Source organism: Monopterus albus, unplaced genomic scaffold, assembly GCF_001952655.1.
Source record: "Monopterus albus unplaced genomic scaffold, M_albus_1.0 scaffold50.1, whole genome shotgun sequence".
Lineage (NCBI taxonomy): Eukaryota > Metazoa > Chordata > Actinopteri > Synbranchiformes > Synbranchidae > Monopterus > Monopterus albus.
The window spans coordinates 263,540-284,266 of record NW_018127930.1 but is presented as its reverse complement, the minus strand read 5'-3'; the positions used below and the strand labels follow the sequence as shown (position 1 = coordinate 284,266).

General features: G+C 39.5%; 1 protein-coding gene across 8 annotated transcripts in view; it reads left to right on the top strand.

Annotated features, from left to right (window-relative positions):
• tcf4 (transcription factor 4) overlaps positions 1 to 20,727 on the top strand; it is a 224,862-nt gene that overhangs the window by 178,801 nt on the left and 25,334 nt on the right. For all 8 annotated transcript variants that reach the window (XM_020601110.1, XM_020601112.1, XM_020601117.1 and 5 more), the window contains 5 exons: positions 12,165 to 12,270; positions 13,968 to 14,116; positions 14,800 to 14,947; positions 18,138 to 18,208; positions 18,415 to 18,493. In XM_020601110.1, the coding sequence (XP_020456766.1) occupies positions 12,165 to 12,270; positions 13,968 to 14,116; positions 14,800 to 14,947; positions 18,138 to 18,208; positions 18,415 to 18,493 (553 nt within the window). The remainder of the gene's footprint in view (positions 1 to 12,164; positions 12,271 to 13,967; positions 14,117 to 14,799; positions 14,948 to 18,137; positions 18,209 to 18,414; positions 18,494 to 20,727) is intronic.

Genomic DNA, 20,727 nt, shown 5'->3' with positions numbered 1-20,727 from the left:
TTTTGTTTTTTTTTTTTTTTTTTTTTTTGCAACCAGGCCTTTGTGTGTGTGTGTGTGTGTGTTATTTATTTCTGAGTGTTTCCTGTGTCTTTCTCTTTAGCCTGTCAGGACTCTGCATTGGTCGAGGCGGTTCTCTTGCTAACAATCTCTGGCAGTCGGCAGCATGTGGCAGTAATTAAATCAAAGGAAATTGGGGAAAAAGAGAGGGGGGGAAATGTCTGTGAGGTGACTTTGCCAGAAAAAAAGTTCCTGGTGGTTGAAAGGAAAAGGGGAGGCTAATAAAACGGCTGGGGAAGAGACTCATAAAGAACCTTCACCTGTGGAGAAATGTTTGTTCTCCAGGCCTGAAAACCTGCACGCTGTCACATACACACACATATATTCCACGCAGCCTCATATACATACACACATTTGTGGTAGTTCTCGTGTGTACTGAGAATCAAACCACTTCGTTTTTCTCTTGCACAGATAGAGAAAGCTTGCAGATACACACGCATATATAGAGGTTAGACTCCCATTCTGAGAACCGGAATGTTGACACACTCACAGCATGGGGACCGAGTCATGGTGACCATGTGTCCCATCACGTAAATCTCTTAATTTTAAGGTGACAACTTGGTTTAAGGTTAGGGTTTGTCTGCGGTAATTAAATGTAAGTTAATGAGGAATGAACAGTGTGTCGTGTGTGTGTGCGCACGGGCATCATGAAATCATTCAATTATGTTTAAAAAAAGTACCTGACATGTCAGACCACAGTGGATTTCACTTTAAAGTGAAACTTTTATTCTAAATCAACCAGGAAACACAGCCCCCCAGACCTCCGGGGGCTAAAAACCTACCATTTAAAATCTTAATTATTTTAGTTTGTGATGTGCTCATATGTTGTAGATCAAGAAATAAAGATAATCAAATGACCAGTGGGACGCAGAACCCTTGAGGTCAGGCAGTACCTCTCCAGTATAAGAGTGATGGTTGGTAACTGATTTCAAACCAGTTGTTCCGGACATGATTTTAACTAAGCCTTACAGCAACTTGATACGGCTGTGCCAGAAGATGATTTATTTTTGATAATGTTACAAAGTAACAACAATTTTCAAAAGAATCTTCATATTGAAAAATGTATGAAAGATATTACTGCCAGTGGGAAATTACATTAAAATATGTGGTTTTCATAGGATTAATGGTGGATGCATGCATGTGCATGCGTGTGAGTGAGTGTGTTCTGAAAAGCCGCAGTATGATTCTTTATTTCCTTCCTCTGATGGGTATTTCTTCTCTAGGATACACATATGCACACACACTCACTCACAAACTCAGTCCCAGACCTCTGGCTATTTCCTGTGTCAGGGGGAACATTATAAAGCCATATTATGTTTGCTATGAGCCTCCATATTCCCCATCACTGAAATCATCCTGTGTGTGTCTGCGTGTGAGCTTACTCAATTTCCTGTGAAAGGAGATGTGAAAAGCTGTGATGTTACACACACATACACACAGACTGGATTAGTTTGATGGGTTTCAGAGGCACAGATCATCAGTCTGGATGAAACATTGAACCGGAAACAAACAGAGCTTATAGCTGAGCTGTAGTTTTTCAGATTTTTGAGAAAGTATAGATTTAATTTCTGTTTATGGTATCTGTTTGAGAAGTCATCCACATACTAAAATATTTTTCTTATCGTTGAGTTTAAATGTATGATTTCCGGTTGTTTTGCTTCTGTCTTCCTCTGTTTCTGTCTTTCATTGACATCTGTGGTTCTTAGAAACTGTCCACACCAGGAAAATGACACAGTTACCTATCTGTTTAAATGCTTAAAATGACATATGTTTACCTGACAAGTGATGCCAATTAAGTGACGTTACATTCAGCAGCAAACCAAATAGTTCAGAGATCTATAAATCAGCTTTTCTTCCCTTAACCTTAACCAACCAAAACATAGAGGTGGCAGGTTAGAAAGTCTTGCAGTGTGAATACTTCAAGTTGATTCCCTTTAAATTTTAGTTAAGTCAAGACACTGGAGAATGTTTTATGATTTCGTTGCACATCAGTGCTCTGTTCAGTCTTATGTATAATATAAGTTCTAGAAGGCTGCAATGGCTCTCTGTTAAAAGTCTAGAATGTTCTGAAACGTTCATATCGTAGAAATGTGCTGAGTTCATAATTGATTCCAAACAGCTTGTCAGTGTGAGAATTTCCTGCTGTTGGTTCTGGAAATGCACCAGTCAAGTACAGAACCGGAATCCAGAATGTTCACGACATCATTGTTGTTCAGTGATAGCCTGGTTCCAAACCTCTGATTTGTTCTGTGGCTCAAGTGGGGCAGGTGTTATGCCAGCTGAACGCTGTTTATACCCAGCTGGAGAAGCTGTTGACCAGTCAGAGCTTAGAAGGCAGAGGCACTACTCATCCGCATTTATGTTCCTGAATTATTACCCAATTAGGAGTTGAGAGTGATGGCTAATGATAATTTGGACAGTGCACCATGTACGGCCCAAGTTTAGGGGCAAAATGTTAAACAGAAGTTGGGAGAGAGACAGATCCTTATGAAAACAATCATTTTCACATCTACAGAAATCATTCAGTCCAATCCTGAATGAATGAAGTGAATTGAATATACACAAACATACTGTACATATAGCTGCACTCACACCCGTTAATGCTCCTGCAGCTACACAGTTGGACCACTCTAAAATACATATAGACAAGGCCCCAGAGAAAACACATACACACAGTTAATTCAGTGTAAATAGTGGTTAATTAAAGTGCTGTGACTTCGGTTGTTGACTTCAGTCTCACTCTTTAAAGTTGTGGCTCCTGGCAAGACCAGACGCCATCTTGAATTCATTTACAGGCTGCAGCATGAACACACCCCACAACTGGATCATTTGCTGCTTCTTTTCTCCTTTTTCAGTTTTTTTTTATCTTTAATTGGCAATTTTACTTCTTTGTTTTTATTTGTGCATACAGAGCTTCTTGATTTTTTGATTTTCCTGTTCCTAACAGTATTTAATAAACTGAGTTTAAAAATATATGAATGTTCACTACAGTTTTTCATTAAACAAGTAAATCAAGTCTGACAGGTTTTTTACAGAATTTACTTTTTAATATCTTCACATGTTTAGCTTTTTACTGGTTCTGTATTTTACTGGTTGTGTTTTGACTGGTGCTCACACCAGTTTCTTACCTTCTCTTCTTTATAGATAACCATCTTTGTACATTGTATTCTTTGTATTCATCCCATAAGCATCAGGAACAATATTAAAATTCGACAATTCAATTTTATTCTATTTTATCAATAGATTATTTTTATTCTGTTGTTTGTGACTGACACTATAAAATGAGTACGTGTTTTAGAGCTCAAGTGAAGACATGAGGTGTGTGTCACCTTATTTTTGTGGAAGCCATAACTGGATAAAGACATATACATCAGAAATCAATGAAATGCTGTGAGATAAACAGTCCTGTAGCGGCAGTAAGGTGTTTGTGACTGAAGCTGCTAACTGGGTTACCGCTGATGGAGAATAGCAGTAAATAATAGATAAATAGTCTGCTGCCTGAGAGGAGAGGAGGAAACAACGATAGGCGAGGGAATGGATAGGCAGGTCCTTCTTAATGGAACTTCACTGATTTAAAAGTGGTATGAAGTTATGTGTGTGTGATTATGTGTGTATAAGAAACTCATTAATCACCTTTTTCCTCCTTAAAATATGCTTCCACACATACTCAGCAGTGTCCTTTTCCTGTTCTCACATATACACACCTCTATCATACATCCATACACTTTTTTAATGGCAAGACACTTACACATCACACACCTCTCTCTCTCTTTGTCCAGCCCCCCAGTGTTTTCTGTCTGAGTAATTCGACCCCCCTTCAGTCACAGGTGCACCATGCTTAGACACACACACACACACACACACACACACACACACACACACATGCTGAGTCCACTTGTCTTCACATAGGGGGCTCTAATCAAGCCACAGGAAGCCTGAGCTCCACGGGGAGCGTATGTGTGTGTGTGTGTGTGTGTGTGTTTGTGTGTTTGTGTGTTCAGTTGCAAGTGACATGAAGAATGTGTTTCGGTCCATGAAACTCACTAAGAGTGTGAAGACGCTGCATGTTTTCAATTACACACAAGTATTTCTGCAGATGTTTTAGTGTGTGTGTGCATTTTTTACATGCACGCTTTCTCTCTATCATCATGACTTCATGACTTTTTTGCTTTTTTTGTTTTGTTTTTATTTTTAATAAACTTTTTTGCTGTGATGCTTTTGATCTCTTTGTTTTATTTTTTCCTTTCCTTCTTTCTTATTCAGTTTTTTATATTTTTTGTTTGTTTTTAAATGCTGTTATGCTTTTTAAAATTCAAAATCTCTTTTTATTTACCATTCTTGTCTTATTTTTCTTGACTCTTTATTTCTCAGGTTTTCTACACCTGTCTCTCTTTTTATTCTCTTTTTTGTCTGTAGTTTTTATTAATCTTGCGTGTGCATTGTCATTCAGATCATGAAAACCAGTTTTTTTATCACCTTATGTTGTTTATTGCTCTATATTTTATTAACTTGCATGGGGGGGATATATGAAACAGCTCCACTGTAGCTATAATGCTAATGTTGCTAGTGATATATCACTACATTTCAGAGGTTCAGTTTTTAACAGTCTGCAATTTTGAGGGTCATTTATTATTGTATTGTTTGGGCAATTGAAAAACACATGTAGGCTCAATAGCTTTTTGTCAGCTCAAGCAGTGGTCAACAGTGACTGGTGGCGCCCACAATGGTCAGTGCAACTGGGGTCAATGTTCAAGAGATTTTAACTTTTGTCACACCCTTGCTACACTGCACACCACAGATGTTTGTGTAGAGCCTGCACAGCCCACCACATAGACAGCTATGACAAGACGCACATTAAGGCTGTTTTCCCGCGATAATATGAACACGCCTTTACTCTCTCTGTTTTCTCTTTCTCTCCTCTTTCTTTCCTAAATTCACTCCCTCTTTCTGTACTGCCTCATATGGAGGCAATTAGGCAGCCATGCTGAAAACTCACTGTGCATATGTGTGTGTACATCTGGTTCACATTAGTGCAATTGCAGGTTGGTAGAATAAAGGGCTCGGCTTGGAGGTGGTGGGTGGGATTTCCTTCCGCTTTCTCTCTCTCTCTCTCTCTCACACACACACACACACACACACACACACACACACAGTTTTTCCTTTCCATGTGTTTTGGATCAGGAACATAATTAACCTTCAGAGGATTCAGAGGCCACGACTCAGATCTCCGCTATAAAAAACATTTAAAAAACAGAAACCCCCCGAAATATGTTTGATCCATATGCAGAGCGTTTGCTTTGCTTTCCCATGTCTGCCTCTGCTCAGATCATAGTGGCACGGATAGTAAATGGAGATGAAACAAGCAGGTCTACAGGTGGAGAGAGGAGGACATAGATGCAGCACATGAATTTATGGATGTCATACACAGAAAAGCTGCAAATCCTCTTTTTTCATGATCTGGAACCAGAAAACTGAAATTTGACATGACAAATCACTACAGTTATTTGTAAATTATTAAAATGGTTTGCATTGTATTTTGAGCTGTATATGCCTTCTCTTTCTGATTGCTGAGGTGTTAACACTGTTTGTGTGAAGGTGAATAAAGACGAGATGAAAGCAAAACCAGCCTTTTAGAAATGAGTGTGGCAGAGGACAGAGAGGAGGGGGAGGAGGGAGAGAGTGAAACAAAGAGAGAAAAAATTGGACAGGCACAGGTGCAGCCGAGTGTGTATATTTGTGTGTGTGTATGTGTGTGCATGTGAGTATGTATGTGTGTCTGTCAAGAGGGTTCGTGACTGCTCCTTTGAGTGTTCACATTCCAGCACATCTGCTTTGGATGAAGCGTGGTAAACTATGTGTGTGTGTGTGTGTTTGTGTGTGTGTGTGTGTGTGTTTGAGAGAGAGAGAGAGAGAGAGACGGGCGGTGAGAGGCAGAGAGAGAAAAAAAGCAGGAACGTTTTAGTCTTTTATTGAGCAAAATGCTGACGTGCCTTCTGTCAGTGGAAGTGTATTTATGAATTTATGACTAAACCTGATCATAAATCTGCAAGTCACGATTTGAGAGCCACTGAAAACAGAATCATGATTGTAGTTGATGCCTGGAGCTCTGAAACAAGCACTTCCTCAGTCAGCTTTCTCTCAGATTAGTTCCTGTGTGTACAAACTGCAGCAAAGTTTCTTTGCATTTGACCTGAAAGGTTATGTTAGGTCTATCTTCTATTATCACTGTCAGAATCAGAATCAGAATCTACTTTATTGGCCAGGAATTTGACTCTGGTACATCGCCTCTCAATGTGTATGTATATATCCCCATGCAAGGGGCAAGTAAACCAGCATAAGGCTGTGTAATATAACAAAATAAGCAGTATTAACAAGCAAGCGAGTGCAGTAATAGTGGATCAGTCTGCTTCCAATAGGGCTGTCACTTTAATTATCACTTAACAGCAGAAGTTAGGCATTTTTTCTTAAAAACAGATTACTCACTTAACTGCTCAATTGAGACAATTGACAAATCAATTAATTGATGCAGCTCTTTCACTCTCATTGGTCTAAAACAAGTGGACTTGTCCTGTTGAAACATGTTGGTCAAACATTGTTGTTAGTTTATCAGTAAGTGCCGTCTCCAACATTATTTGTGCCACCTTCTAAAGTGACCCACTGGTGATGTGAACAGCAGACATCCTCTGCCTAGTAGCATGGCTGCTAGGTGTAAAACCTCAGCAACTACTGGTTGGGCCACCATAAAAACTCTGACCTTGGTGTTTGGTACTAATTAACAAATGTTTGCGTACTAGTATGGTGAACATGGTACAGTAAGCATGACTGCTAAACGTCAGCATGTAAGCACTGTCATTATGTGCATGTTAGAATGCTGGTGTTAGAATTTAGCTCAAGGTACCATTGTGTCTAAGTATAGTCTCACAGAGTTGTGTGAATGGCTGGAGACTTGGCCTTGAAAAGCCAGTCTCTCCGTGTAAAGCTGTCCACAGATTAGCCAGCTAGCCTGCTGCCTCCACTTACTCTTACATTCGTTTCTACTTCACATTATGCACCAGTCTAACTCGAGTCTTGAGTCGTTTTCAATGATACAATTATACTGGTTTTAACATTTTGGCCTGAGATGTTGAACAGGTGCAATTTATGATAAAACATTTTTTATGTTATTAGTGTAGTGTAAAGAAATCGTTCTGTGGTAGTTTAGGTAAATCAAAAGTACTGAAGAAGAGGAGAAAGACGTCCTGCTTCTTCTCATCCTTCTCTTCCCTTTCATCCTCTTCTCCTTCCTGTCAGAGCAGAGGTGCTGAAGGAAAAGTTGGGAGAGAGGATGAACAGATGCTCCCCCCACATTTGGAGACAATAACTGGAGACAAACACTGAACAAAGACAAAAAAAAGCCTCCTTCCTCTTCTTTTTTTTCTTTCCTTTACTCTTTCCATTTTTCTCTCTTTTGTTGCAGTTTACTGTCTTTTTATCTTGTTCCAACAATTTGCATTTCATTTCATTCTATTTGCTGTTTTTTCCATTGTCTTTCCAATCTCTTTTTAACGAAACCCTTGAGGGCCGGCAGCATGTCCATCACTGTCAGCAAGTTATAACAGAAACACTGCAGACAAAGTAGAGTTCGTTTCTTTTCTTCTCTATCCTTCTTTTAATGTCAGGTTCATTGTACACTAGATTATTCTTTCACAGTCGAGAATTTTTTCCACTTTGGCTGTGTCTTTTTTGAAATATTATTTGTTACATTTGTGTTATAGATTATTCTTTGAGTTCTACTAAAACACCATTACCTGTGCATTGAATTAGAACTGAAATGAGCCTTCAATATATTACTTGTTTTTCTTGGAAAGTATGATGTTTGCTGTTTTTTCAGGTTTGTAAATTGGGTGTAAGTTTAATCTTTGGTCTTTTTGGGTTTTGTGATCAAACTAAAGTGACAACATTTGGGGTACTTTTGACATCTTTTACACTAAAGACCAGAATAATTCATCTCTTTTCATTAATATATCTCCCTATTTCCCATGCTGCTACTTTTCTTATGGGTAATGATTGTAGTGGACAAAAGTGAAAACTTAAACAGTCACTGGATCCAAAATAAACTTTAAGTGGAAGAATTTAATGTATTGGAAGTTGTCAGTGCAGTGTGCAGGCGTCTAATTTCCAGATAAAGTTCATCGGCTGTTTCTTTTTTCTTTCTAACAGTGGTTCACACAGTTGCACAGCTGGTTGCTCTGAATGCATGTTTTGTGTGTGTGTGTGTTGTCAGTTCCATGAGGAATCAGTTTTCAGTGGAATGCGTCTTTACTTTGTGTTGATGCTGAGGGCGATGCACAGGAAGCTTTGATGAAATCTGTGACGTTCCATGTTCTCTGAAGAGCCTCCCAGCCTATCAAGTGTCCCCACACAGCGGGAGGTTACACAACTGCTTCTACTGTATTCTGTCAGAGCTTCTACTGTGATCCAGATGATCGGCTCTACTGCTTTTTGTTAAGGGCGTTTGTCATTGTTCTGTGATGGAACACAGCAGCTTCAACTGGTTTGTTTTATGGTTCTGTACAGGGAATGGGTTCTACTGGTTTCTCTCATGTGTTGTCATACTCTACAGTAACTGTTTTACAAAGCTGGTTCTGCTGGTTTTGTATTATTTCAAACAGAGTCAGTTTGATGGCCTGTGTGCTGTTGCACAGAACTGGTTCCACTGTTTCCCATCACCTTGTCTTTTCTACTGTGACACTGGTGTGTTTGGCTCCTGTTGTTTTAACATGGTATATTGTAAGGAACTTGCTTTGTTGGTTTCATTGGGTGGTTTCGCATCAGGTTTACCACACTGGTTTCATTTCAGTTCACTGCACATTGTTAGACATTGTTATACAGTGTAATGGCAAATCTCAGCTGGTTTTAGTGCAGAGTTTATTGTACTGGTTCCACCGGTACAATAATTTGATACAACTGGTTCTTCTGGCTTCCATTATGTTTTGTCTCATATTTGGTCTTGAGAACTGGTTTAACTGGGTTCTATTGTGTTTCTACTGTAACACAGTAACCACCATACAAAACTGGTTATATATTTACATTCTAAAATGGCAGACAGACCTGGTTTGGGTGTTTTTTCCTCTGATGATAATTTTGACAACTGGTTCCATTCTGTGGCCTTTATGTTGTGGCACAAGTGACAGAAGTGGTTTTGATAGTTTTTGCTACTTTTCAGTCTGTGCACAGAGACTTGGTTTGACTGGCTTCAAAGTGCTGTTGCTCTTAACTGGTTTTCCTGTTTTAATTTAGCTTCTATTGTTACTAGCTCCAGATCTGACTGACTGGTTTTTGGTAATACAATAACAAAACAAATATTTAGGGTGCATATCAGTTTTGCACATCTGGTTGCACTGGCTGATACCACCGTATGTTTCTGTCACAGTACAAAAACTGGGTTGGACTGGGATTATGCAAAATTCCACTTGTTTCTGTTGTTTTTCTCCTGCTACAGCTGGTTCAGCTGGTTCCCATGTGACTCTCACTGACTGTGGCACTGAAAACTGATTCCTGTCTCGTTTTTTCTGAGGTCCAAATTGTAATTTTACACAAGTCACACCGGTTTTCATTATGACTCACTGTGGCACAGAGATGTGGTCTGGCTGGTTGTAATTGCCATCACAGCACAGAAATTATTTTTCACGCCAGGTTTGACCGGTTCTGTTTTGTAGTAGAAGTCTACTATAATCCAATCTAACAGCAGCCACATTAACACAATAACTATTTGACAAAGGAAACTGAACAAGGTCTTTGTGGAAATGTCCAAAATGTTACAGTAAAGAGCTTCATATGAAACGTATTGACTGGACATACACTGGTTTCTGTTGTGGTTTGCATTCTTTTTCTCTGGTTTGTGGTTTACCAGTTGTCAATGAGATGACAACACTGGCTAGGGTTTCTCTGAATAGCTCAAGGTCTGCTAGCTCACTGTGAGAATTGTGATACTGCTGTGTGTGTGTGTTACAAATGACATTGCTATTGTGTCTCTCAATATTTTTCAGACTTGAACGCACTCTGCACCTGTTCCTGTCTGTCTAAAACATACATGCGCACAGACACATACACACAAACATGCACTCACAGTTAAATACACAAACACACGGACACAGTCACACACAAATCATAGTCTCTCCTTGCTAGTCTAACAACATCCAATGGGAAAAAATGTCTGCAGACATAAATCTGAACATTTTCAGCATGAACAACACTAGCGTGTGTGTGTGTGTGTGAGCTTGTATGTGTGTACGTTTCTGTGTGTGTGTGTGTGTTTTGTAGGCTTTGAGTCAATAAATGTGGTTTTATTATCACAGCATAAATTCAGTTCTCGGGGGGAAGAGGAGGAGGAGGAAGTTCAATGAAGTTTAGCTCTAATGACATCTACAGACTATGTGTCTGTGTGTATAAAAAGGAAGGATTCTTAAACTCATGCAAGGTGCATTGTGAGAAGGTACAAACCTCTTCTGGATACTTAAATTTTACATTTACATTTATTTGCAAGTTTGTGTGCCGGTTAGTGTGTGTTTGTTTCCTGACCTCAACCTTTTATTCCCAAGTTCATAGTGTGTGCTGCTCCTTTAATGTCCTGATTGTTGTGGAGAGACATGAGTGTGGCCTCTGTCTATCAGCGTACTGTGTATTTTTTATGGCTCCAAACATTTTCACACCTGTTCACACCTGGCTATTTACTACAAGAGTAAAACAGTTGCGGGAGTTTCTCTGTTTCCCTCCTAGATTCTCTGTATCTGTGTCCTATGTATATGTATCTATATCTATATCTATCTATCTATAGATAGATAAACCCTAACCCCAAAGAAAACTGAAAGCTCCAACAAGGTTTTGGTGATCTGAAGAAACAGTTGGGAGGGGTTTGTTTGACAGAAACAGTTTTAGGTTGTTTTCTGTTTCTAATAATTTCTCTCAGGGAGTGTGGGAAGTGAGATGATGGTTTGTAGAATCCCCCCAAGTTACATTTTTTCATCTTTTTCTTTCATTTGTTCTGTCTTTGTTTTATCGTGAGATTTTTGTACCACATCTGTATTCCATTCATATGCAAATGCTCTAAAGTTAACAAAGCAGCCCATGTCTTTTAAGGGGGTCGAGTGAATAGCTGTGGAGTGGGTTTTTCTTTTTAATGTGAATCAGTGGGGAAGCCAGAGAGAGAAAAGCACTTTCAACAGCTGTTCCTGGGTGTGCGTCATGCGGCACGAGCTAGCATCATGGCTGAGTGTTTGCACGCTATGCACACACACATACACATAGGCATGCTGTGGGGACCTCCAGTCAAAGGCATGACCAAACACAGACACTGTGTACTCATGCAGCTGCAGTGTTGTTGAGGAAGAACATCACCTGTTTTAAGTGATGACTGTCTGCTGGGTCGGTATGCAGTCTGACTTTGAACTGCATGTTTGCTGCATCGCTGCTGCCTCCCCTCTGAGAGGGGTCGCCCACAAAATCACTGCTTTGTTCCTCTTTCAGTCACCAAACTAGTCTGAATGAGAGGAGGACTGACAGAAGACGTGTTGTGGTTGTTGCACTTTGAAATGTTGGTTTAGTTTTTGCAGCATGGATGGAGGGCAGTGCAAACTTCTTTTTACAAAATATAGTATAAGTATATATTGTACATTATGTATAAACTTGTTTAAATTTTACTTTAAAAAGAACCTCAAAAGGTTAAACTAGATCTTAGTCAGCATAATTAAATATAGGCATATAGAAAACCTTTAAAGGATAAGAAGATTAAAAATGTTTTATTGTAAGTAACAGTATGATAATGATAATAATAATAACACAATGTAGTAACTATCACACACCTCTAATGGCTCTTGAACAAAATTCCCAGAGCAGCTGCTATAGTTTATTCCAGTTTGAAAATCAACTCAACTTCTCAAGGAGAAGGGTCAATGATGTGTTACAGCCGGCTAGAAATGTCATCTATTTCTAGCTGATTCCTCCAGAACATCAGAAGAAAATGAGAGAATGGAAACGTTTGGCTGTGAGTTTTCGATGCAACCGAGTTGTATTTTGATCAGTGTGAAGACTTCTGAATGACGCTCTGTGTTTATGTGTTTGTGTTGCAGGTGTATGCTCCGTCTGCCAGTACAGCTGACTACAACAGGGACTCACCGGGTTATCCCTCCTCCAAACCTCCCAGTGCTGGCTTCCCAAGCTCATTCTTTATGCCAGGTACACACACACACACACACACACACGGTCTGTCACTCATCACAGCTCCCACCACTGGATTCCTGAGCTCGCTGAGGACACTGGATTACAGACAAAGCGGGCTCGTGCTGAAAGATGTTCTCAGACCTAAATCAACAAAAAAAAATTGAGTCATATGTTTTATGAATTATTTTAGCAGCCAGATGAGGTGTTTATTTTTGCAGGAGATAGCAGTGACAATAACAGGTATTTGAGTGTTAACTTTGCAGCTGTTCTTAGTGCTGTCAGATAACCCTGCTTTCACACCAGTCACGGCATTACATCAGTGATGAGTGTGGCTGCTCTCTCCTGATGGGCACTTCTCAGCATAGCAAAGTGAGCTGCAGGTGGAAGTTTGGAGAGTGCCAAAGGATCTTCTTTATTTCACCAACATTTTTTTTACTCATCCAGTCCTCAGGGAAACAAAATAAATAGATATTTTCATCACCTGTAAAACTAGGAATGTTTTATACATGATCAGCTGTCTGTGCAACAGAGTATATGTAGGGGAGGCAGAGCGCTCAATGAAAAATAGAATAAATGAGCAAAGTGCTGATTTTATGTGACTGTGAAATGTGTTCTGGTAAGATTTAAGTTTTGTTTTGGTTTGTACTTTTATTTTGACACTTCAGGGTGGAAAGGAAGCATTCTTTGGAGGCTGGCCACATATGTGTCTAGCTCTCATTGGATAACTGATTATGAGCCACCCTTGTCACAGATTATATATACAGGCTCAGTTTTTGCACATTTTATAAATCACCCTGATGAGAGATGCCTGCAGAAATGTGTTGGTGAAATAAAGAAAAACCTTCCAACAAGTCATCTACAGTTTTGTCCCTCATTTCTTTAGAGTAAACCCCTCAGAAGCAATGAAAATGCCCTGACATAAATATATAGTACATGGCATTTTCTTTTCTGAGTCCATTTTTTTTCTAATATCAGCACATTTGTGTTTTATCAGACATATTGTATACCATGGTCACGTCACACTAGTAAAAACGGACCTGTCTGTTAATGCTTGTTTGCAGTCACTGTTTCAATTGTGAGTTAATCTGAACAGAAGAGTTTCTGTGGTTACTGGCAGTAAAATACCTTCAGCACTAATGTAAAAAGGTAATAAAATTTTTGACCAGAATTGTGTTTGAGGTTTCCTATTGTTTCTGTGGACATGTAGTACTATTTTCTGACGTCCATTCAGACTGAATGAAAGTGAATTTTCTCCATGTTTTTTTGACACAAATCAGAGAGATTTTTTCAGTCTGTGTTTATTTACAGACAGCAAATGTCATCTTTATTTCACTTTCTTGTTTTCCCTCTCTCTTGACCTCACACACTCCTACAAAAAAACATGACAGACCATGGTAAAAGTTCTCAGGAAGCAGCAGCACACAAAAAAAAAATCTGTTAACCAAGTTATGCTTAAACCTGATGAAGGGAAGCAGGTGTCCCATTTACATGGATATTTTCTCAAATCAGGTTACTGCATAAAGTGGGTCAGATCACTACACTGCATGTGGACACACTGAGTGATATGAAGCTTTGACAGAAAAGAAATAAGCCTCAGTACAGTATGTTTTTACTCTGTGTTCTGTTCAGCCACACAGACTAAACTGACCTGAAAGCAACATACTGCACATCACATGTACCCCTCCCTCCGTTTCTTTCTGTGTCTCTGTCAGATGGTCACCACAGCGGCGATCCCTGGAGCAGCAGTAGTAGCAGTATGACCCAGCAGGGTTACCACGGCAGCATGCTGGCAGGCGGGAACTCAGCCCATGGCCCCGCCCAGAGCTCCTCCTACTGCGGGATTCACCCACATGACAGATTGGTAAGCAGAGGTGTCAATCACATTGTGTACAGGTTGTAACACAGGTGATGCCTTCCTTTTTAGGAAAACTTTATGTACTGTAGATATACTTTAATCAAATGACTGAAAAGAAAATCAGCAGTTTTTCAGTTTTTTTCCTGACTTTACCCAAGCTGCTTTAACTTTAATGGTTAAGACCACACATTACATAATTGAAAGAAAGTGTAAAATACACACTGTTCTTTTTAAGCAAAGCTTGCTGGCTACATAAACTTTTATCATACCCAGTCAGAGGCATAATTATATGACAGGATTATAATTACCCATATAAAGTATCATAAAATGCAAACAATCAAGTAAGTACAACTTTCAAGTACCCCAAAATTCTACTTAAATGCAGTACTTGTATGACAGCAGATGGTGTTTTTCAAGCTGAAACTGTGCTAACTAGTTATTGAAAGTTGTGGAATTTAAAACCTTGATGTGAACATTTGCATATCTAGACACATGGAATACATTTATAAGTCCTTCACAAATGTGAATCTGTGAATTTGTTAAAGGTCAGAGCTCTATACCGTTACTAAATGGAAAGGCTTCATGTTGATCATCACTGCCTTTCATTTTTATTCTCTTTGTATGTAATCTTTTGTGTTTTGCAGTAGCTTGTCCTTTTCTTGTTAAAGTTTCATCTTGTCTCTCTACAGAGCTACCCATCACACTCGTCTGCAGATATCAGCTCTAGCCTTCCTCCCATGTCCAGCTTCCACCGAGGGGGAGGGAGTGGGGGCGGTGCCAATCACTACAGCACCGCCTCTTGCACTGCCTCCACCAATGGCACAGACAGCATCATGGGTAAGCCACCCATGTCCAAAGAAATATTGAAGCTGCTGTTCATTTCTAAAACTGTGTTGACAGCATCCTTTGAGGACTTCACACTTGTACCTGATTGCTGACCTGGACTTGACTGTGAGACTTTCCTTTCACTTGACTTGCTAAAGACTTGACACGTGACTTGAAAGCAAAAACATTCAAGTCTCAAGTTTTGACCTTGAAAGACCTTAAGTTTGACTTGACAGTTTGTAATTAAGACTACCCTAAAGGACTTTGACACTGACTTTATGCTTTTCCTAAAGGACTTAATAAAAGCTTGGCTGTGTGTATGCTTTAATTCTTATCATCAATATTCTGCAGGAATCTTTGACAACATTGTGAACAGACAGGTGTTTAACTGTGAAAGTAACTGATCATGTTTGTGTTTTGACGCTCAAAGACTCCACAGATGATCTACTCAGAGTTACTTGAAAGTCAACTTTACCATTTTTTTTCCAGCCACAAGACAGCATTAGCTAGACCATTTAGCGTTGTTCCTTCAGTGATTAGACAATTTACAGTATATGATTTAAACTGAGCGAATATAACTGAGTGAAACACTTGTACTATATTTTGGCTTGACCTTGGCATCACTGACACAAACATGCACACACACACAGCATGCCATATGGACCCCTAGCTTTGAGTCCCATAGAACAAATAGGACAGCAATAAGAAACAGATTGAAAGTTGTTTTCGTGGGAAGACATCTCCAACATTCCACAAAGATATCTCACACACACATACACAAACACACATATGAGCCAGAGCAGATTAGTGTAAACACAAGAAGAACCTAATAAAAAACATGGTGCTGTTGTTAAAATATAAACATATGACACACGTGCACACGTATGAACACTAACGCACAGTGTTTACAGCCGTTTTTCTGCCTCAGTCTAATTTTGTTCTAGTAAACAGGTGAGTGAGTTCACTTGACACAAAACTGCAGTTGTGTATACTATAGCTTTATGCCAGACACAGCTGACTCAAATAATGACCAGTGGTCAGAAAAGGAAAAGGTTTTACAGAAATCCCCACTGAAGCCTTTCAAAGAATGTTGCTCATAAATTATGTTCCACACTTGACGGTGTTAATTCATGTTGAAGTTTATTTACAACCACTCAGGCACAGGAAACAAACATTTCCTCTAGCTACAGGACAACAGAATCACACTTAGTCATCTCTCAGTGATGTGCTGCAGGTGGCACAATATTTTATGGTTGCCCTTTGTCAAATGTGTGGATCCATTGCTTTTTCTTGTCTTATCTTTTGGTTTATACTCTTGAGTCCATTGTAGGTGACATAAATCCAAACTGACCACAGCTTCTCTTTTTGGCAGTCCATGAGATGTGTTTCATTATCAAAAAAGAATGTAATATCATTTTACATCCAGTATATGTGGATAATTAAATGGTACAACCACACTGCAGAGGCCCTGCAACCAATGAACACAATTGTTGTGAAGCTGCTGAGGGATCATATTGTTGTTATTGCAACAGCAACTCCTACATTATAAGGAGTAGACAGTATAGTGTGATCACACTGGAGAAGCTACAGAATTATGTCATTTTGATTATGCAGGATAAAAGAAGGCTTGATTTATTATTGTGCTGTTCAAGGTCTACAATGCACTAGTGAAAATGGAGGAGGTACTTGCAACTGAAAAAACTGCATGGTGATGAGAGCTCCAGAATGACCTTGCAAATCAAAATGTTAAAAAGCACCTTTTCTTTACTGTTGCAACGTCTCTGTGCATAGCACTTGTATATTAGTTGTAAAACAGTATGCTTTGACATCTGATATACAGCACTGTTGGGCCACAGCAAAGGAACTGCAGGGCAGAGGTAGTTAGATATTTCAAGTTTACAGTGTATTATAAAATAAAGAAAGAAATTGATTTTTCTTTGAAGAGGTGATATAACAAACATAAAAAACAAAAAAATCAGTTTCAACTTCTGAATGCTCTCCTTCTTTGTGGCTATAAGCTTTCATTTATGAAAAATATTTTCTCCTGCATATGTTCTAAATTATGCATCAAGTCAGGATCAGAGTTTTTGTGTGTGTGTGTGTGTGTGCGCGCGCGCGCGTGTGTGCGTGCATGTATAGCAGCAATCCCCTGGATGGTTTACGGGGCCAGTGGCGTAGCGTGAGTGAGACATGAGGCTTTAACCCCAAAACATATGCCTCTCTCTCTCTCTCTCTTTCTCTATGTTTGTGTGTGTGTGTCTCAGTTTAAGGAGGTCCAGTCCTGCCAATCAATGTAATGGATTCATTTGCCATGAAAGGATATGTTTTTGCTGTGTGTGTGTGTGTGTGTGAGCATAAACTTTCCATCTGGGATCTGCTATCAGGAGAGATGAGCTGTGTGCATGTTTGTGTGTGTGGGCGCTCATCTGGTCCTGTGAGGTCACTTCCTTCCTCTCTGGCCTCAGTGCTCTTCAAGTGTGTGAAACAGATTTAGTTGTACTGTATTTAAGTCCAGCATTTCCACACACACACAAACATGCTGCCTGTCAGTTAAAATGTGAATAACAATAGATATTGATTGTTGGTTGAATTCTGTCACAATATTTGAGTAGTGGTGCAGTCACAGCACCATTTATAACATACATTTCTGAGAATAAAGAAGTGAGTCTAATGGAGTCACACAGAGCCAGAGTAAAACCTTTTAGGGAATGGAGAGTCCAAAAGAGAAGACACTGTCAAATTAGTTGTGTCACACCATCTCATTTTTTATAACCCTGTTCAGTCTATGATAGAAATAAGTCTCTTCAGGTGCAGTAACTGTATTAACTTTATGTCTGCTTAGGGACTGGACAGTGCTTTTTTTCCAGTAAAACTATACTGGGAGCTTCCACTGCTCCTATTCCTTTATGCACTCCCTGAAGACAAAACTGGGAGCTATCATGTGTGCTATGTGTAGGACAAAGAAGACAAAGTAATTCATGAAAGTGGCAAAACTGAATTCTTAGTTGGTTGAAAATACATATGTAGCTCTTCCAAACTGAAGGTGTAATTTTCATTTTACACAACATGCATATGTGTTGCAGATTTGAAGGTGGAGCAGATGATTAGAAAGAATAATTAAAATATGTAGTTAACAACGTCCTTATTTACAAGAATACATCCTTCTTCTTCCCCCGTGTATTTCTATATGTGCGGGTCACAGCTAACCGAGCACAGAGCGGAGCAGCCAGCAGCTCTCAGACAGGAGATGCCTTAGGGAAAGCACTCGCATCAGTAAGTACAGCACACGCACACATGCACATACACACATACAATACAGATGTGATAGACCTGTTCAGTCCCTAGATAATGCAAATTGATTTTAGAATTCATTTTTTGATTCTCTTCAATGCCAATACAGTCGGAGTGTATCGTGCTGCTCTAATTCTATCTACATGTAGTTTTCCAGCATTCTGACCTTTCTTTTCTTTCTTTTTCAGATCTACTCCCCAGACCACACAAACAACAGCTTCCCATCCAATCCCTCCACCCCAGTCGGCTCCCCGCCCTCACTCACAGGTAAGCACATATTTGCTTCACTCACCACACCAGCTACATCATCATACAACCAGCCCACAGCCAACATTTACAGAAGCAGTAATCAGAGCTAATGGAAGACTTGAACTGGAGTGTTAGTCACAAAAACGAGGACTTGTCTTGTATCAAAAGATTTTTTATTGTCAATTCACTGTATGTACAGCACATACAGAAAAATCGAAATACTGTTTCTCTCTTACCTAATATTGAATGTCCATACCATTTAAGAAACTAAAATAGAATAAAAGTAGAATAAACACAGAATTAATAGAATATGAAAACTGAATTAAAGTAATTAGGAGAAACTAAATGGTACAACCTAATAGGCTATGGAGAAAGTGCAAATGACCAACAGCGGCAGATATGACGTTAAAAAAACAGTCAGCAGCAGATTTACATATAATATAACATATAACTTGTATAACTTGTGGCTTGATGTTTTTCAAGTGACTTAAGACTTGACTTGAACTGGTTTCAAACGACTTGAGGCTTGCACTGGTTTCAAATAAACTGAAACTTGAAGAAATACTTTCAAATGATTTGACACTTAGTTTGAACTGGTTTCAACTTTCTTAAGACATGAACTGTTTTCAATTTACATGAGACTTCACTTAAACTATTTTCAAATAAATTGATACCTAGCTTAGAATTTCAGTTAACTTATCTTGAACCTTTTACAAATATCTTGACATTTACTTGGACTTTGCTCTGAAGACTTCAGTACAGCTCCAGGAAGAAGAAAAGTAAGAAAAAGAAGAAAAAAATAAATGTTAAAGAATATTTAACTTACACTATACATTTTATTTATTAACCTAAAGCAAATTCCGTTCTTTATCTGGGGTGCAATCAGTAGCCTTACACACACATTAATAATTGTTGTGCCTGCTCTCCATATCCCCCCTTTGCAGCTTTGTATTTCCACCAATTACTTCTCCTCTCAGCTGATGTAAACTCTGCCTACTCCTTAAAGTGAAAAATGACTTTTCCTAATAATAGTTGTGTCGAATTTGTCTCTACTGTCACTACTACACACACCGTTTTATATTTCTGTGTCGCGCCTTGTGACTGATAGCTTTAATTACAAGCACCACTTCGACAAATTGTTCACAAACCTACAGGCTCTGTGAACACGAGCCCCCTCCCCTCTTCCACATCCTCCTCCTCATCATTATAGCTGCCTGGGATATTGCCTGCTAAATCATAATTGGTGTTTATCATTGTGTCAGAGTTACTCCACTTTTTACAAATTAGAAATGAAGCCTATTAGAACAAACTACATGCAAATTGATATCCAAGGCTAATTCTGCGAGGGTGTTTTACAGTGTTGGACTCAGAATAATTTACCCTGCCATTTAATACATATATTTGTATTTGCACATGAATATACCCAGGTGATTATTCATTAATTAGCATATGGAAATGAGCATGTAATATGAATAAAGCAGTGGGAAGAGAAAAGGCTGTGAGACAAAATGAGAAGACAATGAAAAAGAGAAACATGAGCTAATGAGATGAGATCAGAGTTACAAGGGAAAAATCAGTGGTGAGGGCAGAGAGGAGGAGAGAGGGAAAACAGGAGTAGGAACAGAGAGATGCTGAGAGAAGATTTGATGGTGGGATAAGAAATGAAGCTCTAAATAGACAAAAGGAAGACAAGAGGTGGAACAGAAAGAAGAAAAGCTTTATTTTAAACACCTTATTTAAGGTGCGAACAGGCCATCTGCAGCACCAAGTCTGATGAGTGTTAACAAGCTTTATGATTGTCGAGTCATGTGGTCATTTAAATGTTCCATCCATCCATTTTCCTCCGCTTATCCGGGACCGGGTCGCGGGGGCAGCAGTCTAAGCAAAGATGCCCAGACTTCCCTCTCTCCAGACCCTTCCTCCAGCTCCTCCGGTGGAATGCCGGGGCGTTCCCAAGCCAGCCGAGAGACATAGTCCCTCCAGCGTGTCCTGGGTCTTACCCGGGGCCTCCTCCCGGTGGGACATGCCCGGAACACCTCCCTAGGAAGGCGCCCAGGAGGCATCCGAAACAGATGCCCGAGCCACCTCAGCTGGCTCCTCTCGATGTGGAGGAGCAGCGGTTCTACTCTGAGCTCCTCCCGGGTGACCGAGCTCCTCACCCTATCTCCTACTACTACTACTATACTTACTTCACTATACTTCACTCACTTATTGCACATTATTTAAAGGACCATGACATTGTCACTACATGT